Source organism: Pleurodeles waltl, chromosome 7, assembly GCF_031143425.1.
Source record: "Pleurodeles waltl isolate 20211129_DDA chromosome 7, aPleWal1.hap1.20221129, whole genome shotgun sequence".
Classification (NCBI taxonomy): domain Eukaryota; kingdom Metazoa; phylum Chordata; class Amphibia; order Caudata; family Salamandridae; genus Pleurodeles; species Pleurodeles waltl.
This window is the reverse complement of record NC_090446.1, coordinates 1,374,927,642-1,374,948,687: the sequence shown is the minus strand read 5'-3', so window position 1 is coordinate 1,374,948,687 and position 21,046 is coordinate 1,374,927,642. Positions and strand designations below refer to the sequence as shown.

The window sequence follows — 21,046 nt, the reverse complement described above, 5'->3', positions numbered from 1 at the left end:
AATGGATTGAAGAGGCCCGAGATGGCTTCAGGATTATGCTGCCTCAGTATTCCGTGTACGCACATTTGATTGCAGCAGCCGCATGTCTAAGAGGAGGGCTTTGGGCACCGGCACCTTTTTATTTACAAATTAAGCACTGATTGTACCTTTTTCCAGCAGCTAAATATTGTAGTCACCATTTACATCATTATATGAGACAATCTATACTGTAGGATTTTTAGAACTGTATATGAATGTAAGTTAGCCAATGTTGCATGTGTTAGTATCTCCTTTTGTAGCACCGACATGGCATGCATTTGTAGTGATATCATACCTGACTATACCAAGCCTTTCTATGTACCCACAGAATGCCACCAACGCTGGCAATGATGCTCCTGACTCTGTCCTTGTCTGCTGCACAGGGCAGCGGCCTGTGCCATCTGACCAACGCCACCATCTCGGCCGAGAAGGACGACTGCCCCCTCTGCGTCACCTTTACCACCTCCATCTGCAGCGGCTACTGCCACACCAAGGTAAGGCCCATATATATCCGGCTTTTTATGTACGGGTTTGTGAAGCGCCAACTGGGCGTCGGAGCGCTGTACAAAAGAACAAGGAGGAGGGAGAGAAAAGAATAATGCATCCAAAAAGGGGCCTCAAGCAAAGAACCGGGGTGACGATAGTCCTTAAATATAGCTGATATAGCCCACACTGGCACTTCAAGTAAGGCAGTGCTGTGCGTTCACACAGGAACGTTAAGGTACATTTTAAAAGGCCACTTATACAGAGTAGGACATAAGGAGATTATACGCAAGAGACTGAAATTGTGCGATAGTCCAAGTCCCCAATAAACCAAGCAAGAGTTACAGGCAGTGGTAGGGGCATGGTGGCAGCAGCATTTGGTGGCCAGGTAGGTAAACTCAGGGCTGATGTGTGATGTAGGTGGGGCTTTAACTATGGGAGCCAGGACCTCCACATTATTGGTGGAGCCAAAGTCATATCAATCAATCAATCAATCAATCAAGGATTTCTAAAGTGCAGCAAATCACCCTTCAGGGTCTCAAGGCGCTGAAAAAGCAAGGAGAACACAGTAGCAGGAGCGACGCAGAGGCAAGGAGGAGCTGGGCCTGGGACCTGCTCTAAGGGGTCGCGCTGTGGCCTCCATCAAGTAGGTCCTGGAAGGAGGGGGTGCTGGGAGGCAGTGGACGGGCTAGGAGGGAGGAGGGAAATAACAAGCACCATGCTGGAGCGGCAAGGGAGAAGCATGGAGAAATCAGTGAAAACAAGGGAAAAGCAAGCAGAAGGCACAGAGAAAATGGGGAAAAAGCAAGGAGCAATCAGTGAAAACGAGGAAAAACAATGAGAAGGCACACAGAAAATGAGGAAAAAAGCAAGGAGACAGCAACGAAAACAAAGGAAAAGCCAGGAGAAAGGATCCAGAAACAGGGGTAAAAGCAAGGAGAAAGCAGAGAAAACGAGAGAAAAGCAATGAGAAGGCACACAAAAAACTGGGGGAAAAGCAAGAAGAAGGCAGTGAAAACAAGGGAAAAGAAAGGAGAAGGCACTGAAAAAATGGGGGAAAGGCAAGAAGATAGGAGCAAGAGCGATGCACCAGCAGGGGGAGAGCTGGGCCTGGGACTGGCTCAACGGGGACGCGCTGCAGCCTCCATTAAGTAGGTCCTGGAAAGAAAGAGGGGCGCTGGTAAAGGCACACAAAAAATAGGGAAAAAGCCAGGAGAAGGCAGTGAAAACAAGGGAAGAGCAAGGAGAAGGCACTCAAAAAACAGGGGGAAATGCAAGGATAAAATAGGAGCAAGAGCGCTACAGCAGCATGGGAAGCTCTTGGCCTGTGACCGGAGTAGTTCAATGGAGGTGGGATGGCGAGCGATTCTGCGCATTCCCTTACTCAAATGCTCGATGGTCCATAGAAAAGACCGTAAATGAAAGAACTTAGCCGGACCCAAGAACAATAAACAAGCAATTTATTGACCCATTTTGTATAGAACTAAAAAAAAAGTGCTGGAAAAAATAGGCGGGGTTTAATTAGCCTAGGTAATGTGCCCCGATGTCACTGCATCACTGGAATGGCTCTCGCAAACTTATCAGCTCCCCTCTCTCTTTCCAGTCAGAGGAGAGGTAAAAACACAGCAATGTGTACTATAGCCACAAGTAAACAAACAGTTTACAGTGCACATTTTCATGTAAGAATCACACGCGGGGATCTCAGATCTCGTTTTGTTTATAATGGTGCCCTGACATTTTAAGGGTGTCTCCTGACCTTTTGAGCTCCCAAAAAATAAAGTCGGTATTATCCCAAAGTAAATCTAAACATATTAGTTATTTTCCCTATTGTTAGTCACATGCATATTTTACATGTATTGAGGAGTTGATCTTATTAATTAGTCAAAATTGCAGTTTAAAATAACAGGTTACATTTGAGTTGTGCATTTAAAAGGGGTGTCCTTCAAGAGGTGTGTGATAATGCTTCGGTGAAAACAGTCTGAGAAATGAGAGATGGCTTTGAACTGCACCCTTATGAGTGTCTCTGACATCCCACCTCAGCCCCTTTGGAAATGCTGATCACTCTTTCATAGCTTGTCTTTCAGGAGGCAGGTGTCTGGCAATACCTGATCCTCGCTTATGTCCAGCCAGCACACAGTGTGAATGGTGTTAGCCTAACCCTTGCGCCCTCATTATAAATTATTGGTGGGCTAAGCCCTTGACACATGGTGCCTATGATCATAACTAATGTCAGGCAGGAGATGGACAGTTACATTTACAGTATAAGGAGTCACCAGTTTCAGTTACCTGAGATACTTTGCAGGCAGGAAGCCTTTTTTGATAGACCCAGAAGAAGCAGAATCAAGGTGCCACAAGCTCGTCCTATTTCTTATGGCACACTGCTCCAGATTCTAGGCGCTTTACACGAGAAGCAGTATCTAACATGTGGGTCTACCAGGCAGAAGTTTGTTTTCTTGGCTCCCAATCCATTCAGCAAGCTAGCAGTTGTGGCTCGCTGTGCAGTGAAGGGACGGGGCGACGCGTGGGAGGTGGGGGTGTGTGGGGGGGATAAACATTAAATTAAAAATTTATTTAAAAAAAACAAAAATTACCTGCCTCACTTACTTGCTTCGTTGCCGCTCCTTCTTCCTGGTCCCAGGAGGCTCCCAGCCTGCTCTGCGGCCAATCATGATGCTGCTCAAAGCAGCATTTGGATTGGCTGGAGCGCCCAGCCACGGCGCTCCCAGGCAGACTGGGAGCCTGTGCCTGCTCCCTCCAGCCCGGCAACACAGTGCGGGCTGGAGAGAGTATAGGGCGCATGTGTGTTTGGCCAGCCCAAAATGGCTGGCCAAACATACGTGCGTACTGAGGGGGGTGCACAGTGCACTCTCCCTCGCATCATTTCATTGTTAAAGGTTTGAAGCGGCTGCTGCTGGCAGGAGGGCTACGCTCTTCCGCCATAGCAGAGGAGCCGCGGCTGCAAGCTAGTAGGTGTGCAGTTGTGCATGCAAGGGACATACTGCTTGCTGCAAATCCTAGTTTTCCTAGTAAATTATGCTATCGATAGTCAGGCAGCGCAGTAGTGTGTGCATGGGAAGGCAGCCATGCAAGCATATGGGTGCATGCTTCATGAGATGTCTGCATGCGCAGAATCGTTTGCGACATGTGATGTGTGTTCTTGTGTTGTCGTTTGACCACCAAATCGGGCCTGATTTGTGTGACCGCAGGAAGGAGAGGAACGTGTGTGGCTCACGTAATTTACATAAGACGTTGAAATGCCTTTGTAACCAGCAACCTCCCTTGCGCGGATATCAGTGAAACAATAAAAACATAAATAAAAAATAAGTACCTTTATTTTAAAGTTGTGAAAATACACTATTTTAGTCACAATGGGTGGAAGACCTAGGCCTGGGCCTTTTCAAAACAGATATTTCCCCAGTGAATGATAATGTAAGCACAGAATATCTCTGAGCTGTAATGTGGGTGCAGTGGGGGACCTGTCTCACTGTACGTGCTGCACCATTGGTGCCTACACCCGTGAGAAATCCCTTTCTCCTGAACCTGATAGCCATGGTGCAGTGCTGTCAGGCCCCAGTGCTAGGCCATGGCTGCGAGACCAGGAGAGGCAGTGCCCCTCTCCTCGGCCTGGCTTGGTTGTGAGGGCCACGTGGGAGAAGTCAGTGGCATGGAAATCGTGAAATGGGCCCCGGTGCAAGCGAGGCAAATTGCTTCTGCCTTGCGCTGGCTGGACAGTAAAAAACAGCCCTAATTTGGACGCACTGGGTGTCTAACCCCTCTGCAGTCGGCGCCACAGTACCTGCTGCATGTTTTATAGCCTCAAGCATGAGCGGGGCCCCTTCCACTGAGCCTCGCAGGCATGGTCCAAGTGCTGTGAGACCCAGGGGAGGGTCCCACACCCCGTGGCCTGGCAGCAAGGACAATGATAGGGAGAAACCTCCCCTGGGGCTTCAGAGTGCTGGATTCATAGCTGCACAGCCTATGGGAGAGGGCCAACGGCGTAAGCAAACTGCTAAGGTCCCTAGTGCAAGCTAAGTAAATTGCATTTCTCCCTCCACTAGCTGGACAGTAAAATACTGTCATTATTAAGATTCATGGGCACCTAACACACCTGGGTCCTGCTGCTACTACACCTGTTGCACTATTGATAGCTATAGCCAATAGGGGTCCCTTTCCCTGGGCCTCTCAACCGTGGACTAGTGCTGCAAGGCCCTGGGAATGACCCCCACACTTGGCCCTACATCTTTGGATCATGGCTGCGAGAACCATGGTAAACAGGCCAGTGATGTAGTACAGATGTCATGTGTCCTGGGGCAAACGTGGAAACAAGGTAAACTTGCCCCACGTACACTGGCAGAAAAATACGGGAATAATTTAGGTGCAGTGGACACCTAACACCTATGGGCCCCAGTCACACTATACCTGCGCTCAGTGGCGGCCGGTAATTTTAGGAGGGAGGGGGGAAACACACTCACACTCATTCATTCATTCACACACACGCGCGCAGACGAACATCCATTCACAACACATATCAAATATTCAAACATACACGCACGCACCTAACATTCATTTTAAAAAAAACACACACTTACCCTTAGTTCTGCCTCGGAGGTCCCAGGAGGGTTGGAACTGCTGCCTTCCCTCATTGGCTGACCTTAGGTCAGCCAGTGAGGGAAGGCAGCAGTCTCAAGTTCGTCGCAGAGTGGGATGGGGTCAGTGAGACTGCTGACCCCACTCTGTGATGAGGTGTCACTGATTGACACTCCCCCTGGGCGCTTCAGTGCTTAAACATGATGCGCCCAGGTCGGAGTCAACGGGTCACGCTTCCCCTCGTCACCAATGGGAAGGGCCATGAGGCACCTTTTTCTGAGCTGAGGAGGTCACGCCCATAGGAGCTGTGACCTCTTCATCCCAGTAAAGTTCAGCTCAGGCAGCCAGGAGTCTGTGCAAATCGTGCGTGTCTCGCTCCTGGCTGCCTGACCTGAAAATGAAGAGTATCTGTCAGGCTGACTTTTGCTCAGCCTGACAGGCACTCTTTATGAGGGGCAAAAGGTGGGGGGGTGTGGCCCTGCCGCCCTAAAGGACGGACTGCGGCTGCCTGCGCTATTGATATATGTGCACCGGTGAGGCAGCTCATATCCTGGGCTTTGAAGCCATGGTCTAGTGCTGAGAGGCCATGTCCTCAGCCTCACGTCGCAGGCCCATAGCTATGAGATTTATGGGAGCAGGGCCAGTGGCACAGCAATGGTGCTATGGGCAATACTGCATGCAAGGTAATTCCATGGACGTCAATTCACTGAAATGTCAGGGGTGGCAAAAGTGACATCACATGCCCCTTGACCTCCACTTTCATATGCAAAAATTCACACTTACATACACTTTCTCTCACATAAAAACACTCTCACCCGCAAGCATTCACACAATATACAGTTAAAAGCTTTTTTACTTACCTCAGTTGCCATGGAAGGGAAGGGCAAATTCCAACTAATGATACTCCATTTTTATTACTCTGATACATTATTATTCAATATTAGTGTAATACAAAATTGAAAAAATTCACAGAAAACAAGGAAAGTTGAGCCCCAACTGACATCCATAAGGACGAGCTACCTCTGTGTTCCTGGCACTGATTTTTCCACCTCTGAGGCCAGGGGGCGCAATGGCAGCGCCAGGGGTCGCAAAGGTCAAGACATGGGTCGCAGCTACGACCCCTGGCGACCCCTAAATGACGTCCATGGGTAATTCTCTCACTTCCCCTCCCACCCGTCCATTGTCTGAACACCAACCACAGCCATACCTTGGATGGCTTGAGTCACAAACAAACACGAACCCTGGTGTCGCTGCACCTACTGAACTACTGATAAGTGCACCCCGCTGAGAGTCTCCCCCTCCCTCGGGCCCCACATCCACCCCGTGCACTCCCAGTGACACCCACAGTGTCCTGCTACAGCGCACGCGGTGCGAGTCTCGAGTCTCATAACTTAAGTAGAGATGGGGGAGGGGGGCACAGGGCCCCATGGCGCTGAGCTGGTGCTGGGTCCTCGTCTGCTGCCCACACGGCCTATGACTAGCTCGGCTCTGCCCCGTCAAATTCGTAGGCTGAGACCCAGTAGAGAAAAGGCGAACTGTCAGTTGTCTCCCACCCCTCCAACAGAGATATGCCCTGGTAGGTGGCACTGCTAGGTGTCAGACACACCCGTCAGTCTCCTGTCTGTGGGTGGTATACACAGCCCACCCCACCCTGGAATCAGCATGCACACTCAATCATTGATATTTCGCATTATATAATGATTATACACTATGCATCTACCCATCATTTGTATTAGAATGCTTGTGTTATAAACAGTGCAGCAATAGTCATAGAAATAAGGGCAAGGGTTTATATGCCCCAGTCACACATCATCATATATCCCTATTCTATCAGTCTACCTGAGTCTGACACAGATGTCTAGCAGCATGGCTGCACACCTGCATCTCACTGTGCCAAGTCCTGCCTCCGGGGTCACTTCCTTGTGCCTTTTGGGCCTGAAGTCTAAACTCCATATTTTGGAATCCCCTCCAGCAACTGGTCCATGTGTTTTACACTGCCCCTCTAGCTAGTATGTTGTATACCTTCCTTAAGCATGGTTTTCTATGGAAAAAGTATACCTCAACAATGCTGCCTATTCAGAAGTATAGCCCGAAGCTCACTCCTATGACATGGAAGACACAAGGTCACCTTCCCTTCTAGCGGAGTGTGCAACCTGGGAATGGACATTCTCTTTATGTCTTCTTACTATAAATCAAGAAATACGTGGCAACTCAAGAACATATTATTTGCACAAACATCAGTGGCCTGTATTCTAGGCCCTGTATTTGCACAACACACCTCATTCATTTCAAAGGCAGAAGCAATTCATGAAGTTAGCCCGCGTCACATACACCAAGGCATGTATTGCAGGTCACACTAAAGATGCATGGAGAAGTCTTGCCACACACACTTCAATGTACAGAACATTCCTACATGGTTCAGGAGGTATTGCTGGGACCTGGGCAGGTGAAAGGAAAGGCTGTACATGTGTCTAGTGCCTATGCAAGCATTCAAACAATGTGCAACGTGGAAATTAACATTTCACATGCTTCTGAGCACCTGGGGATGGACTCCCACAATGTTTTGTGTATCTATCTGCAGATATGCAAAAAATGCAAATTTTACTTACTATGGTCAAAAACCAAATAGCACAAGAAGTAAAGCTCTTTGTTAACATTAGGATTGCAGGTGAGAAGTGGGGCGTTACCAGCAGGAGTTGGGGTTGGCCCTCGCTCCACTGATGCTCCCTTCCAGACCATGTTGTTGATTGTACCATCTCTTCCAACAGCAAACCGTCCTCGAACAAGCCTTGTGAGAGCTCCTACCTTCCATCAACATTTTCAGCTTCTTGATGCAAGAACTGTTGTGGCATCACCAATGGGTCTTTCTATTGGTTTATATTGAGTGACTGGTCTTATGGTATTTTACAGCTCCCTTCTGGACGATTGGTTGTCACAAGCACTATATTGCTCGCTTGCAAGTGGGGAATGGCTTGTGAATATCCCGCTTGGCAGTTGCAAGGCGTTAGATCTCTTCTGGGTGTGGAAGAGGCGAGATCCACTCTTTGTGACATGTTAAAATGCCAGTTACAGAATGACCGCGCCCTTTGGCAAAGTGGCCATAAAACTTTTGTTAAAGGTGGTAAAAAGGAAGGATATTCAAGGAGGAATGCAAATAAGGTCAGATTCAGGTCCAAAATCTGTTCACCTGCAATTTTGAATCTTTTTTGTTTCCCTATAAACCTGTTGAGCTCATTGTTAACTTTTGTTCATTAAGTAACAACAAGATGATGTTGAATGCTAGCAGCATCAGGTACTCTTGTTGCTCTCTGCCATGGGAGGGCAGCCATTGCCAACCTTTATTTCGAGTGTCCACAATTTTCATTACCTTCAAGATCAAGCTTCCATGCATATGATACTGACCACTCGTACTTCGGATACCTGCTAAATTCATGGCTGTTGCCCATCTGGAGGGCTGCAAGATGTCTACAGTGATCTGGAGTCTGGCTCAAGTTTTCATTGAGCTGAAATCTGCTGGTGTCACCCCTCGCCTTCGGCCTCCACATTAGCAACCTCAGTATCAATGTTCTCTTCCACTGATGCATCCCATCTTTTGAACCAAGAAACCACTAAGTCATAATATTTTTGAACCCTTGCAAAGCCATTTTGCGAGGCTTTGAATGCCTTCAAAAATATGGAGTAAGGCAAGGCAGTGCAAATCGTTGCGTTGCCTTACTCTGCCAAAGGAGGCATTCTATGGGCATTGTGTGGGTGTCACGCTTTTCCAGATTTACCAAACCTGGGAATGCACCAAAAAGATACAGCTCTACACGAGAGGTGTAATGAGGGAAAATATCTTAATTTCTCCTTGTTTCTTCCAGCGGCAGCCACAAATCTCAAATTGGGGGTGGGAGGGATAAAAAAAAAAAAAAAAAAAAAACTTCTTTCTGTTGCAGCCACTGCCACCTCGATCTTTTTTCTGGTGTCCCAGTTTCTCCAGCCTGGCTGTTCAACACAGCCTTGACCATGGTTGGAGGGAAAGTGCATGTGTTTTGAGTAGTCTGGATGGTTTAGAACGCTGAAAGGTTTTTCTAAAGCACATCTACAAAGTGCCCTATGAGTGATGTTTAGGCCTGGTTTTTGATGTGTTAATTGTTGCACCCAAAAAAAACAACACTGAGACGTTCAGAATTTTTTAGGTGAAATAATTATCACTTGCCACAAGTTATGAACTCAAAATAGTGCGTAACATTTGGATGTTGGTGTTTACTGCACAAAAATCTGCATGTTCTACTATTTACAGGCCATGTTTTCCTCTATAAATCCCTTCAGAATTGACATGGGAAAATTTAACACAGGGTGCAATCTTTACCACACTAGTATTTACTGAGTTCGATAAGCATTACAGTGCTTATGTTTGGGTGGCTCATGGAGACTGCATCAATGAAACTAACGCTGGACAGAGTCCAGCTGCTTAGCTCACCATAGGGAAGTGTCCACTCACTATTGACAGAGGTGTCCAGGGTCATAGGGCTGACAGCTCACAGTGATGAACCACCAGAGAGCACATGCAGACTCTCAGCTAAGAGTCGGCCAGTGACACTGTAGGAAAGCATCCTTTCTGCATGGTAAGCTCCCACTTTTGCCTGGTTTCTGAAGTGGCTTTGACTGTTAGTGTACTGGGTCTCTGCTAACCCGGTCCCCAGTGCCAGATCTCTTCCCCCAAACCTGGACAGTTTTTCTACACAAATGGGACACACTTTAGCATCCACTGAAAGTCCCTAGTAAACGGTCCCCCTGTTAGCTACGTTCTAGGGTACTAAGGAAGGTCCCTGAGGGCTGCAGCAACGGATATGCCATCCCCAGGGTCCCCTCATTAAACTCACATAGTGCTGCCATTGGCGCAGGCTAAATTAAGATCAAAACGTATCCCACACCCCTGTGTGCTAGGTCCCCTATCACTGCATGTACCAGGTGTAAGCCACCCCTAAAGCAGGGTGCATCAGGGCACATGTGAGGGCCTATATGCACAAGCAGATATGCCCCTGCTATGTCTCTGTTGATTCGGACACATAGTAAGTGAACAAGGAAGCCATTTTAAATGGTTGTTTGGACACTGGTCATTATGAGTTCCCCTGCTACATGATGGCTTCTCTGAACCCTGAGATGTTTGGTATCAAACATCTCAGAATAATAAACCCTCACTGAATCCTGTGATGGATTTATTAATAAAGAGGTGCCCCCTGAAAACCTACCTGCTCCTAGTGTACTGACTGACTGGTCCTGATCAGTTTAGTTACCATAGTTAGTCACATTTTTGCCCCCCCCCCCCCCCAAGGTGTCAGCAAGAGCTCTTGCGGGCCTGAAACTAAAGTCTACACTGGGCCGAGGTGTTACCACCTCACCCAGGTAGGATGGGCATTCCAGGGCAGGAAGCTTCAGAGGGCCAGGACGCCTTTGTAAGGTGACCCAGGTCTCTCCAGATGGTGGAGCTGTCCGACCCCATCTGTCTTGACCCCACTTATGGCTGTAGCACAGGCGGGAAAATTTGTCATATTACGAGGAGTGCCAACTTCATGCCTTTCACACTCCAAAGGTGGACGAGCTGAAGTGGACACTATTTTTTTTAATTCCTCCATCTTGTTCGGAAGGAATTAGGTCACTAGGGTTAGGGTTAGGATTATGCCCACTTTCCAGAAGAAGTGGTCAGAGAAAGTATGTAGTCACCCTAAAGGTGGGCAGCCCATTGGCTACCACCAGGCACTCCCTGTAACAGCCCTAAATTGAGTATTTAAGTGGCACCCCTGAGCCCTAGAACTAAGATCCTGATGACCTAAGAAGACAAGGACAAAGAAGAGTTGCACATGCAGAAGAGGAAATGAAGAAGCAGCTGACCACACCAGACTGCCTGCTGACCTCAAAGGACTCTGCCCAAGAAGCCACCTCATTCTGCCTTCCATAAAGATTCAAGTCTCTGGTGAGCTGCAGACCAGCTTTACAACAAAGACTTCAAGGAAAAGACTCTGCAGCTGCTGGAACTCAAAGATCCGACACCTGAACTGATCACTGCACCTGATGTCCATGTGCCAACATGGTTCCCCAGCTACCCAGCGACTGAGTTCAGTGTGGTCTCACCCATCTTGGACTCACCCAGGATGCCTGCAGCTTCTGAACACAGGACCCCTCTCCTGCAGCCTTGTGGTGAAAGGAAACCTGATACCTCTAGCAACCACTGCGCCCGTTGTCCCTGACCACTTCTGAGGTGGGTCCCTGGTGCCAATGACATCCCTTGGCTCCTAAGAGCTCGAGTCCACCCTGGGTCCACCTCTGTTGGACTCCCCAATGACACCTGCAGCCCCAACACACAGGACCCCCTGACCGCGAGTGCTTCTGGACAAAGAAAGACGACGCCTAAGGACACCCCAGCATCTGATGCCTCTGGGCCCTGGATAAAAGGACCAAAGGTGCACCTACATCCCCAAGCACTCCAAGTCCACAACCTACCCTAACCAGGGCCTGCAACGTGTGTTCATGAGGATCAAACTCCCATAAGAAACCATTGGGCATCCAACGCCTTACTCCACCCCTGCACCCGGGCTACACAGTGCTGCCCGGAGTGACTTGCTGGTGTGGCTCTGATCAGTGCCCAGTACTTACCTTAGCTCCCTGAGATTGGCCTTGTAAGTCGATGTTAACCCTGTGTTTGCTGAACATTGTTTTCCTCCATAGGATAACATTGAGAGAACTCTGAAAATTGCAATAAGGGTTGATTTCTGAAACAGCAAAGTATTTATGCTTAAAAGTCAACTTACCTGACTACGAAGTTAACTAACTGATATATGGTAGGTTCCCACTTGGGTAGCAGTAATTTTAAGGCAACCAATTGCCTGAAAAATTATTTACACAGAAAATATTCAGTAAGAAATTAGAACAACACATACAGGGAAGTTCGGTCAGACGCGTCCGTCGCCATTATTAACCGAACTTCCCTGTATGTGTTGTTCTAATTTCTTACGGAATATTTGCTGTGTCAATAATTTTTCAGGTCATCATTAGAGGCTTAAATGTATCCTAATTATGCCTTGAGAAAGCCCTGGTGAATGCACCTCATACGGCGAAACACGTATCGGCTGTATTTTCACTCTGTCCTACGATCCAATTAATCATGTACGATATGGAGTAACCTACCTATTCTGAATAAATTTCTAACTGGATAACTCATTGTGAAGTACCTTCGAATCCTTTAAAGAACTTTATGGAATAATTGGCAATTGGTTGCCTTACAATTACTGCTACCCAAGTGGGAACCTACCATATATCAGTTAGTTTACTTTAAGTATGGGGGATTAGGGTCCATTTCTCCGGTTTATGTTCCCACATCTATCACATGAACAGGCATTTGGTACGGTAAGTATATCAACTGGACCCATTCGTATACTCTTATTAAGCAGTCTGACTACGAAGTTATTGGGTTTGAAACATACATAAAAAGCATTGTTATTTTTCTAATTTATTGCCTCTGTGAGTGCAACAAATGCTAATCACTGAGCCTACCAGCTCGCCCACACTACCACAGAGTAGAGCATTAGTCCTATCTACTTTTGCCTCAGTGAACCAACTGGGGATCCATTGGTCTCTCTGCATGGTGTACTTCTTTTTAGTGCACCATATGCAGAGGCATCTTCCTACAGACACTAAGAAGTGACATGCAACAGTTACAAACTGCGCTTGGGGCACGTGCACACTCATTCAACCACATAGCCAACTGAGTCAAGGTTACAGAGAAAGTGGGGCCAATGGTATGGGAAAGCAGACCTACTAACCCAAGGAGAGACATGGAGGATCACTCATTGTACTCCCTCCTTCCAAACTCAAAAACACAAAAAAGGTCTTGTGAGTGATTATTAACGGGGGGCCACTGTTTCCCTACCCAGGCTGTTATCCTAGGTGACCAACCAACATAAATATATTGGATGAGGTAGTATCCCCCACGTAATGTGGCATGCTTCATCTTTGGCCAGCTTATGCTACCCTGGTAAGATGTCACCAAGAGGGTGTACTCAACTTTGTCTCTGGATGACAGAGTTCTTAAAATATACTGATCTTCTGGATAAGACGGGAATTCACATACTCTAAAAATACTATAAGGTATACAACAGGGGTATCCTTTATTCAGTGGTACCTTAGGTATGATTAAAACACTATAATGTGTAGTCATTGGATGCTCCCCAGGTACAACGTCCATGGCATCCAAATACTCTGCCAACATGTTTCTGCCCTTCTTTGTTTGCCATATACAGTTCCTGGGTATTCTTCAGGGCTCTACGAGAATCCCTACTCCAAATTTTGTTTGGATAAATATCCAGAAATAGGAGGAGGATGCTCCCACCTTCTCTGCTTTTTCATTATTCACCCTAAACAGGATATCCTTTTGCATCATGGTCTGCAGAGGGGTGGCAACTCCACAGTCATCTAGGAGGTGCGCCTGCCGTTTGCGTACTTCACCCCATCCTGCAGCCCAGCTGAATGATGAAGCACCACCTTAAGTGGGTGAGACCACCTCATCCAATATATTTATATCAGTCCATCACCTAGGATTTCAAACTTTAGGAGGGAGACAGTGGCCCTCCTTTAATAAACTCACACCAGACCTTTTTGTGTTTATGGGAACGCAGACCCCCAGCAGTGCATCCAGTATGACAGTGTGTATTTGCATAAAGTAAAGCGAAGAAACTAGCAGTGCAAACCTTCCTCCCGTATAAAGCAGGAACAGCGTGGGATTTAGGGTCTCCATCTAACTTCGTGTCATTACTGACACTGTTTTAGCCCTAAGTTTTTCACCTACAAATAATTGGAATCAAATAGTTCAGTCTAATTAGTTCAATGAAAGCTGCCCAGAATGAATCAGGTTGTCACAAGAAAGGCCAAAACTGGAAACAAGGCTGACTCACCACAGTGAAAGTACAGGCAGCAGCAGTACATGCTGCATTAGATTGCAGATGGCTAGTAAGACAATTACTTCAATCTACATCAGGTAATTAAGGAAACAAACGATAATGTTCAATACTTTAACCTGTAAACAATCATAAAAGAACACAATATGGATGATTTTATCCTTCATCTGACTAAAGACGATTACTTCTATTAATCCTAGACTAAATTACACAATGGGATTAAAATATTCTATTTACTCTACCCTGTATTTCTGGCAGATGATTAATTGTCCTTCACAACATTACGGTAGACGTATACTTATCTGCCCTGAATTAAATTACTGGAGGCGATTACTCAAATACCCAGGGCATGCATTATATTATACAATTAATATTCTCTGGTTTACCGAGCATTAGACTAAAGGCGACTCTTGTGATAAAATGACACTTTACTTGATGGCAGATTGAGAGCACTCTGCAATCCTTACCGCACTACACAATTACGTTGAGCGCTTTACTGTGCATTGGATTATAAAAATAAATTATTTTGCCTACTTTGCCGTGTGATAGATCACAGAAACAAATTGCTTGTTTACTTTCACCTAATGTGGAAGACAGGTGTCTGTTTACATCGGATTTCAATAGTTGTTTACTGTGAGGTCTTAAACCTGTGCTAGCTAAAATCATCTTGATTACTTGATTACGCTTTATTAGTTCACAGAAGATTACTCTCTTTAGCCTGCACTATGTTGTATAGGATTGCCCTGATTATTTCACCCTGTTTCAATCTGCAGAATATAACTCTGATAACATTGTCCTCTATTCGATCACAGAAAGTGATTGCTCTGAATATTCTATGGTGCATCCCTACATTAAACTGACAAATGCACTGAGAACTTTAATATTAATGAAATTAGAGAAGCATATTGTTTTGAGTACTTCCGGTAAACTGATTATGGAACAAGAGTAGGCTTGCTAGATTACAGAATGAAGTTACCTAGATTGCTTCACCCAGCATTAGATTACAGGAGATTACTCTGGGTACTGCAGCTACAGATTACATTATCGTGCACTGCAATTCAAAAGATTTCTTCCATTATGTTAGGAGAGTAGTGATTAGTTTGGTTGCTTGACACACTATTTTATGACAGCATAATGTTCGTAATAACACTCCATAATGCATTAGATTACAGAAAGAGACAGCACTGATTACGTTGTCATTTAATAGAGTACAGTATAGCACTCTAGTTAATTTATCATTTAATAGATACTAAATGAGAATGCCTTTCTGTTAGTTAGGTTACAGGGATTACTCAGGTCACATTACCCTGCACCAGATTACAGGTCATTACTTTACAATGCATGGAGAGTTTACGGTTTACTATAGCATCTGCTGGATTGTACAATGAGATTACTCGTATTGCTTTACACTGCTATAGGCTGCATAAGGAGGCAAAACTGATTTCATAGCATCAATTATGACCAATGGACATAAGAACATTCTATGCGGTAACCGTACAGCGGATCAATCAATTTCCAGATGACTGGGATCTTACAGTCCGTCATTAGAGAAAGAGCAGAACCATTGATCAAGGAGCACCTTAACATAAATATTGCTCTTCTGATTGTGTTCTAAAGATACTTGTAAATAAAGTGGTATTCTCTTAACTGAGGCTGCCTCCAACAAAGCTTTATACTATTTCAACTTTAAACAATGTTCAATGTCCATTTTAAAACTTACTTGAGGTATTGCCCTTTTAAAGCCAATTTTAGCTGCACAAAGACGAGCTATGGAACACTAACATTCCTCAGGCATTTCAGACAGCTATAACGTACAGTTAAAAATTTTTTTTTAAACATGCCATATTTCTTTTGAATAATTTAAAAGTTATTTGTTCCAAAACTCCACTGATCCATCTGCCGCAAGCGCCAGACGATAGCCCCAGCAGATCATAGTAGTTACGGTCAAAGCAAAAGTAGGAATTCCAGTAATAGTGCTAGATTTGGGACAGAGGGTCCCAGGAATCAAATGTATATATTCAACTGCATGTAGAAGTGCAACAGGAGTTTTCCTATACAGAGGTAAATTCGATTTTTAAAATACCTTCTATCAAGTGATTTATAAAGTGAGATTAAACCCCCTCCCAGGCTAAGGCCTTACCACCCAAGTGATTAACATGATGCTTATCAGTCATAACACTCTTCCAAGATATGGATATATTTTTACGCATTCCATTCTTTCATGGCCCAACATCCACCTGTTTGGGCTACATTTGCTTCTGCCTCAGTCTTGCTGTTTGACATCTTAAGCGTCAGAAAATGTTTAATCTCAAACAAAACATTTTTTGTTCATACTACTTTGAAGACCTATTAGAGTAATATTGAAAAGGATCACTTTTTCTCAATACTTTAAAATATGGGTAGGATCCAATCCCAGATGAGAGGTTATATCACTGGAAATATGCAAATACTCGTAGCAAGTCATATAAATATATGGAAAACCTTAATGAGACTAAGAGGCAAACCTACTTTACACCATTCAATGTCCTTATTTTTAGGGGCAGACCCGCGATCTACTCCCATGAAAACCTTACACCAAGTGTTGGGGTGATGGGCAATTATTAACTTCAGAACGACTGAGGGAATCTAAAGTACAACCAGTTCTTCTCATAAAGTGGGTCTATCAACTTGTTAAAGGCTGTCTAAAAATATACAATGTAGAGAGACTGGGTGCCCCCTGGTTCTGATATACCTCTCCGACATTGTCTGAACAATTTAGTTTACTTCTTAACTATTCGTAGGAGATAACATCTTTCACTGTGGTCCCAGCCTTGGGAATATTCTAAAATACTTCTGACAAAGGTCTTCCCCACAGAATCTCTAATGCCATTTTTTCTATACTTTGAGGCAGGCTTCGTGATATCTTTTTACACAAAAGTTTATTTCTCCCACCCATGAACTTGTTATGGTGCTTCCATTAAAGCAGGGATGGAATAAAGATGCAAAAAGATGTCCAACAGGTCAGTAATCTTTTTCATCACTGCCACTGGGATCTTTTCACACCTCAACGCAACCGAATACCCAGCATCACAACTAAATTCGGCTGTGTGTTTCTATTGACGGTGTGAGCAAAAGGGAACTAGATAAAGAGTCTAATTCCAGGATGACCAAGAAATACATCTCTATTATTTGATGCATATAATTCTCAAAAATAGTCAATTCACTCCTGCTGCAGACTCGACATTGCTAACCTATAATTCACCAAAATTGTCTCGAACTGTGCTCCCTGTCAGCACAATTCACATTGTGCCATTTTAATGCTGACGCAATTCTTCTGCAGATACTTTGATGCCTACATCCTCCTTAGAGCTCTGATCAACACAGCACAGCTATTGAACAATCATACAACTGCCTACAGGTCAGACCATTAATCTCAGCAAAAATGAAACTTTTTTTATCTTGGTGTTGGTCTTTTTTGGGTCTCGTCTACCAGACAGGGCAAAATGTCTGTAGGCGCAGAGGCCTGTTGTCAGCTTACATTGGGCTTAGAGCCTGCACTTTAATTACTACTGGTTGGATTTATGTCAGTCTTGTTTGCTTGCTTCTTATTTGTTAATTTGTGTGGGCTTTACTTACTCTTCTTGTGTTTATCCCTCCCCTGGAGCATAGAGAAATTATTTGTGTAGTGATACTAATTTTTCATGCACAAGAGTGTATTCATTTTCCAGCTGTCTCCCTTATGCATTCCCCTCACATCCTTTGTTGTTTTCATACACAGACAGCGGACATCCACTCAATCATTTTAGCAGCGGAAATGAGGAAAACTGTACATACAGCTTGGATCCCGACAAACACCTAGTGGAGAGAGAGGCAGAGAAAAAAAGACACACAAATTCACGATTTGGTTTTTATCTCAGACCCCTTTTCTCTCCCCGCCTTATGCGGAGCTTAAAGGTTTGAGGTTTGCATTGAGAGTAACGCACCCTGGGTATCCGGATCCCCCTGTAAGAGATATTTCTCAGAACGCATTCACAATTCATTGCAAAAAATCTAACACATTTTTTCAGCCTAACGTGAGTGAATGTCGGTTTACAAGGTTAATATAATTAGGTAAAACAAAAAGATTCGAAAAACACTTTTACAGCAACAGTGTGTATATATATATATATATATATATATATATATATATATATATAGACAGTCAAGTCTTGGCTGGTAAGAATACAGCAAGGCCTGCCAAAACACTTTAAGGCATCAATGTCCATCCAATCCGCTTGCCAAGTCTGTACCAGGGCTCCCCGCTGCTTGATACACTTTTGAATGTGCGTGCGCCCTCTATCTGCAAGCTTGAGGTACTAGCCTGAAAAATCTAATTGGTTTCACGGAATGACGCACCAACGCCAACGCATAATCAGACACTGAAACCTACAAAAAGCTATTTCACTATCTGTCTTTGGACTGCGGCAGCAATAGCTTGGACATAAGACACAGGTTAAGAGAAAACACAATAACTCGAACACCCTTTTTAGATGGCACCCGCCTCTTGAGAATTTTTGCAATAGTTTACATTAATTGAACTTTGACGTGTTGTTTCTGGACTCTCATTCCTCACTAGTGAAAACCGTCCACCGTTTTCAAAGCTATATAATCAAGCGTTGTAGCCCGCTAAGGGCAATAACGATCGTTAACAGCCCTTAATCTGAACTATAGGTCCATGTTGCAGAGGCAGTGGCAGCAAAATAAATTCGAGGGGCCCAAAAAAGTACAACATAGACACATAGCATAAATACATATAACATAATTTACACTTAACGTGCACACCAATATATATATTTTTTTTAAAACACTTACTTTACTTGATGTCCTGCAGCACATCCTCGGAGCGCCAAACCCACAGCCAACTCCCTCATCCAATTAAGAAACTGTTTTCATACTAATAAGCAGCATGAAAAAAAGTGTCTTGTTTGGCTGGGAGCGGGCCGGCTCCACGCCCCAAAAGGCACTGTATGCTTGTGCCTTCTCTCCAACCGTTGGAGAGGTTTGAAATGCGCTTGTTGGTTTGGCCGTAGCAAGGTAGCGGGCAAAACCATCACACGCACTTCAAACACAAGGGGCCACTCCTCAATGCTGCCAATCATTGGCAGCAGTGATGCACTGGCCCCGCCCTGCACTCTGTTTGCTGGCAGAAAGCAGTAAAAATAAAATGGTAATAAAATCATTTTATTACTATTCCATTTTTGATGCTTTCTACACAGCAGTGCAGGGGGGGGGCACGCTCCTCCGCTCCCACAGAGGAACCGCCACTGTGCAGAGGACAGCCTTTAAACAACCAAAATAGCCAAAGCTAGAAGGGATATGGGGCTATTACATGCACAGCAGAGGAAATGTAGAATGTTCTAATTTCAAAAGGGAGAACCAGAAAGAAACACTAGAATGTTGGAGCAGAAGTTCTGTATGAGGCATTATCGACCTTGGGCCACTCATTTGTATTCAATGGAGCTCTCAAAGTTCCAGTGCTCTAATATAGCCTTATTGCACAAAGTGTCTTCAATGGAGCTCTCAATGTTCCAGTGCTCTAATATAGCATTATATCCCACAGTAGCAGGCTATACTGGCCATTCAAGGCCCATTATAACAAGTGAGTGGGACTTTAATGCTGTATACACCAGCTGCAGAGGGCTATAAGGTTATTAGAATATTCCGACACTAGAAGGCAGAATGTTATAATTAAACAAAGGGTGCATGAAGCCTGAGGGGATTGCAGTCCCCTCGGGCTCCGTGAGGCCTTTGATCACAGCAACAGCTATGAACGAAAATACTGGAATGTTGGAGCTCTGGACTTCTACCAGCCATTAGAAGCCCACTCCATTGTTGTCAATGGGGCTTGAGCCATTCCAATGTTCTAATACTGCTTATGTTTTTCTTATGTATATTTCTTTAGGTAAGTTTCAGGATGTGCGGTTTCTCAAGTTAGAAAGTGGTTGATTTAAACTCCTGAACAGGTTAAATCCCAGCCACCGCAGATGGTTGCTTACTCTGGAGAGGTGCTGAGTGGCCAGCAGTGTAAGTGGAAAGGCAGCCGTCTTTCTGAGACACACCACATTGAGCCTTGAGGTATGCAATAACAGGCAGGACTACAGGTGAGCACAACAAGCAAATGCCTTTACCTTCAATGATACAGGCACCAATTCTGGATCCACCACCACCTCTTAGGCTCAAGATACCACACACTGCACTGGTGGAGTTGTGCACAGACATTTTAAGTTTGCAAACTGGTCTGGTGGAGTGCACAAGCTTGTACAATATATAGATTTTGCACTGGTCAGTTGGTACAAATGTTATTGCAAACTTGCATATGCTGAAGGCGGCTCTACATAATGTGGCCAAAGCTTCTTGAACAGGTAATCACACATCCTAAACTGTTCTCTCTCTACCCCCACAGGAGCTGGTCTACAAACATGCCCTGTCCACCAACAGTCAGAAGGTTTGCACCTACAAGGAGATTCGTTATGACACCATCAAGCTCCCCAACTGCCCGCCCGGCGTGGACCCCTTCTTCACCTATCCCGTGGCCATCAGCTGTGACTGCAACATGTGCAAGATGGACTACAGCGACTGCACCGTGCAGAGCATTGGGCCAGAGTTCTGCTCTGCCAGCCGAGGATTTCTATAATCCCACCACCACGTACCATCCAGAACCATCTCTGCTGGACTTGTGGCAAGGCACCCCCAATGTGAAGTAGAATTGTCAACCCATATATGTTTTCATCTGTACTATACACACTGCTAAAAGACCATCTTTCATTCTGCCCCAATGCCTCACTTATACACATATGCACACCTTCTAAAAACAGAGTCTGGGGAATGCTATCAGTATGTAATCACCTAGGAGGTCTGAGTGGCAGCTTCTGAAAAATGTCTAGTGCTGAGAGTTTCAGGATGCAAGTATACTGTACTAGGAGCTCAGTGCCACAGAATTATATACTTGCATGCAAAAGGATGCCCTGCTAATGTACTGCATCAAGGAAGGCTACAAATTGGGTGTA

General features: G+C 45.1%; 1 protein-coding gene across 1 annotated transcript; it reads left to right on the top strand.

Annotated features, from left to right (window-relative positions):
- The first annotated feature begins 347 nt into the window (after positions 1-347).
- LOC138247412 (lutropin subunit beta-like) lies at positions 348-21,046 on the top strand. The gene is made up of 2 exons (XM_069202049.1): positions 348-512; positions 20,443-21,046. Exons 1-2 carry the CDS (start codon positions 348-350, stop codon positions 20,671-20,673), a joined length of 396 nt encoding a protein of 131 aa, XP_069058150.1. The 3' UTR covers positions 20,674-21,046.

Excerpts from the sequence above, each read along its gene's own strand:
- LOC138247412 (XM_069202049.1), top strand. The coding sequence starts at position 348 with ATGCCACCAACGCTGGCAATGATGCTCCTGACTCTGTCCTTGTCTGCT. Across the intron at positions 513-20,442 it reads GCGGCTACTGCCACACCAAG|GAGCTGGTCTACAAACATGC; the intron begins GTAAGGCCCATA and ends CTACCCCCACAG.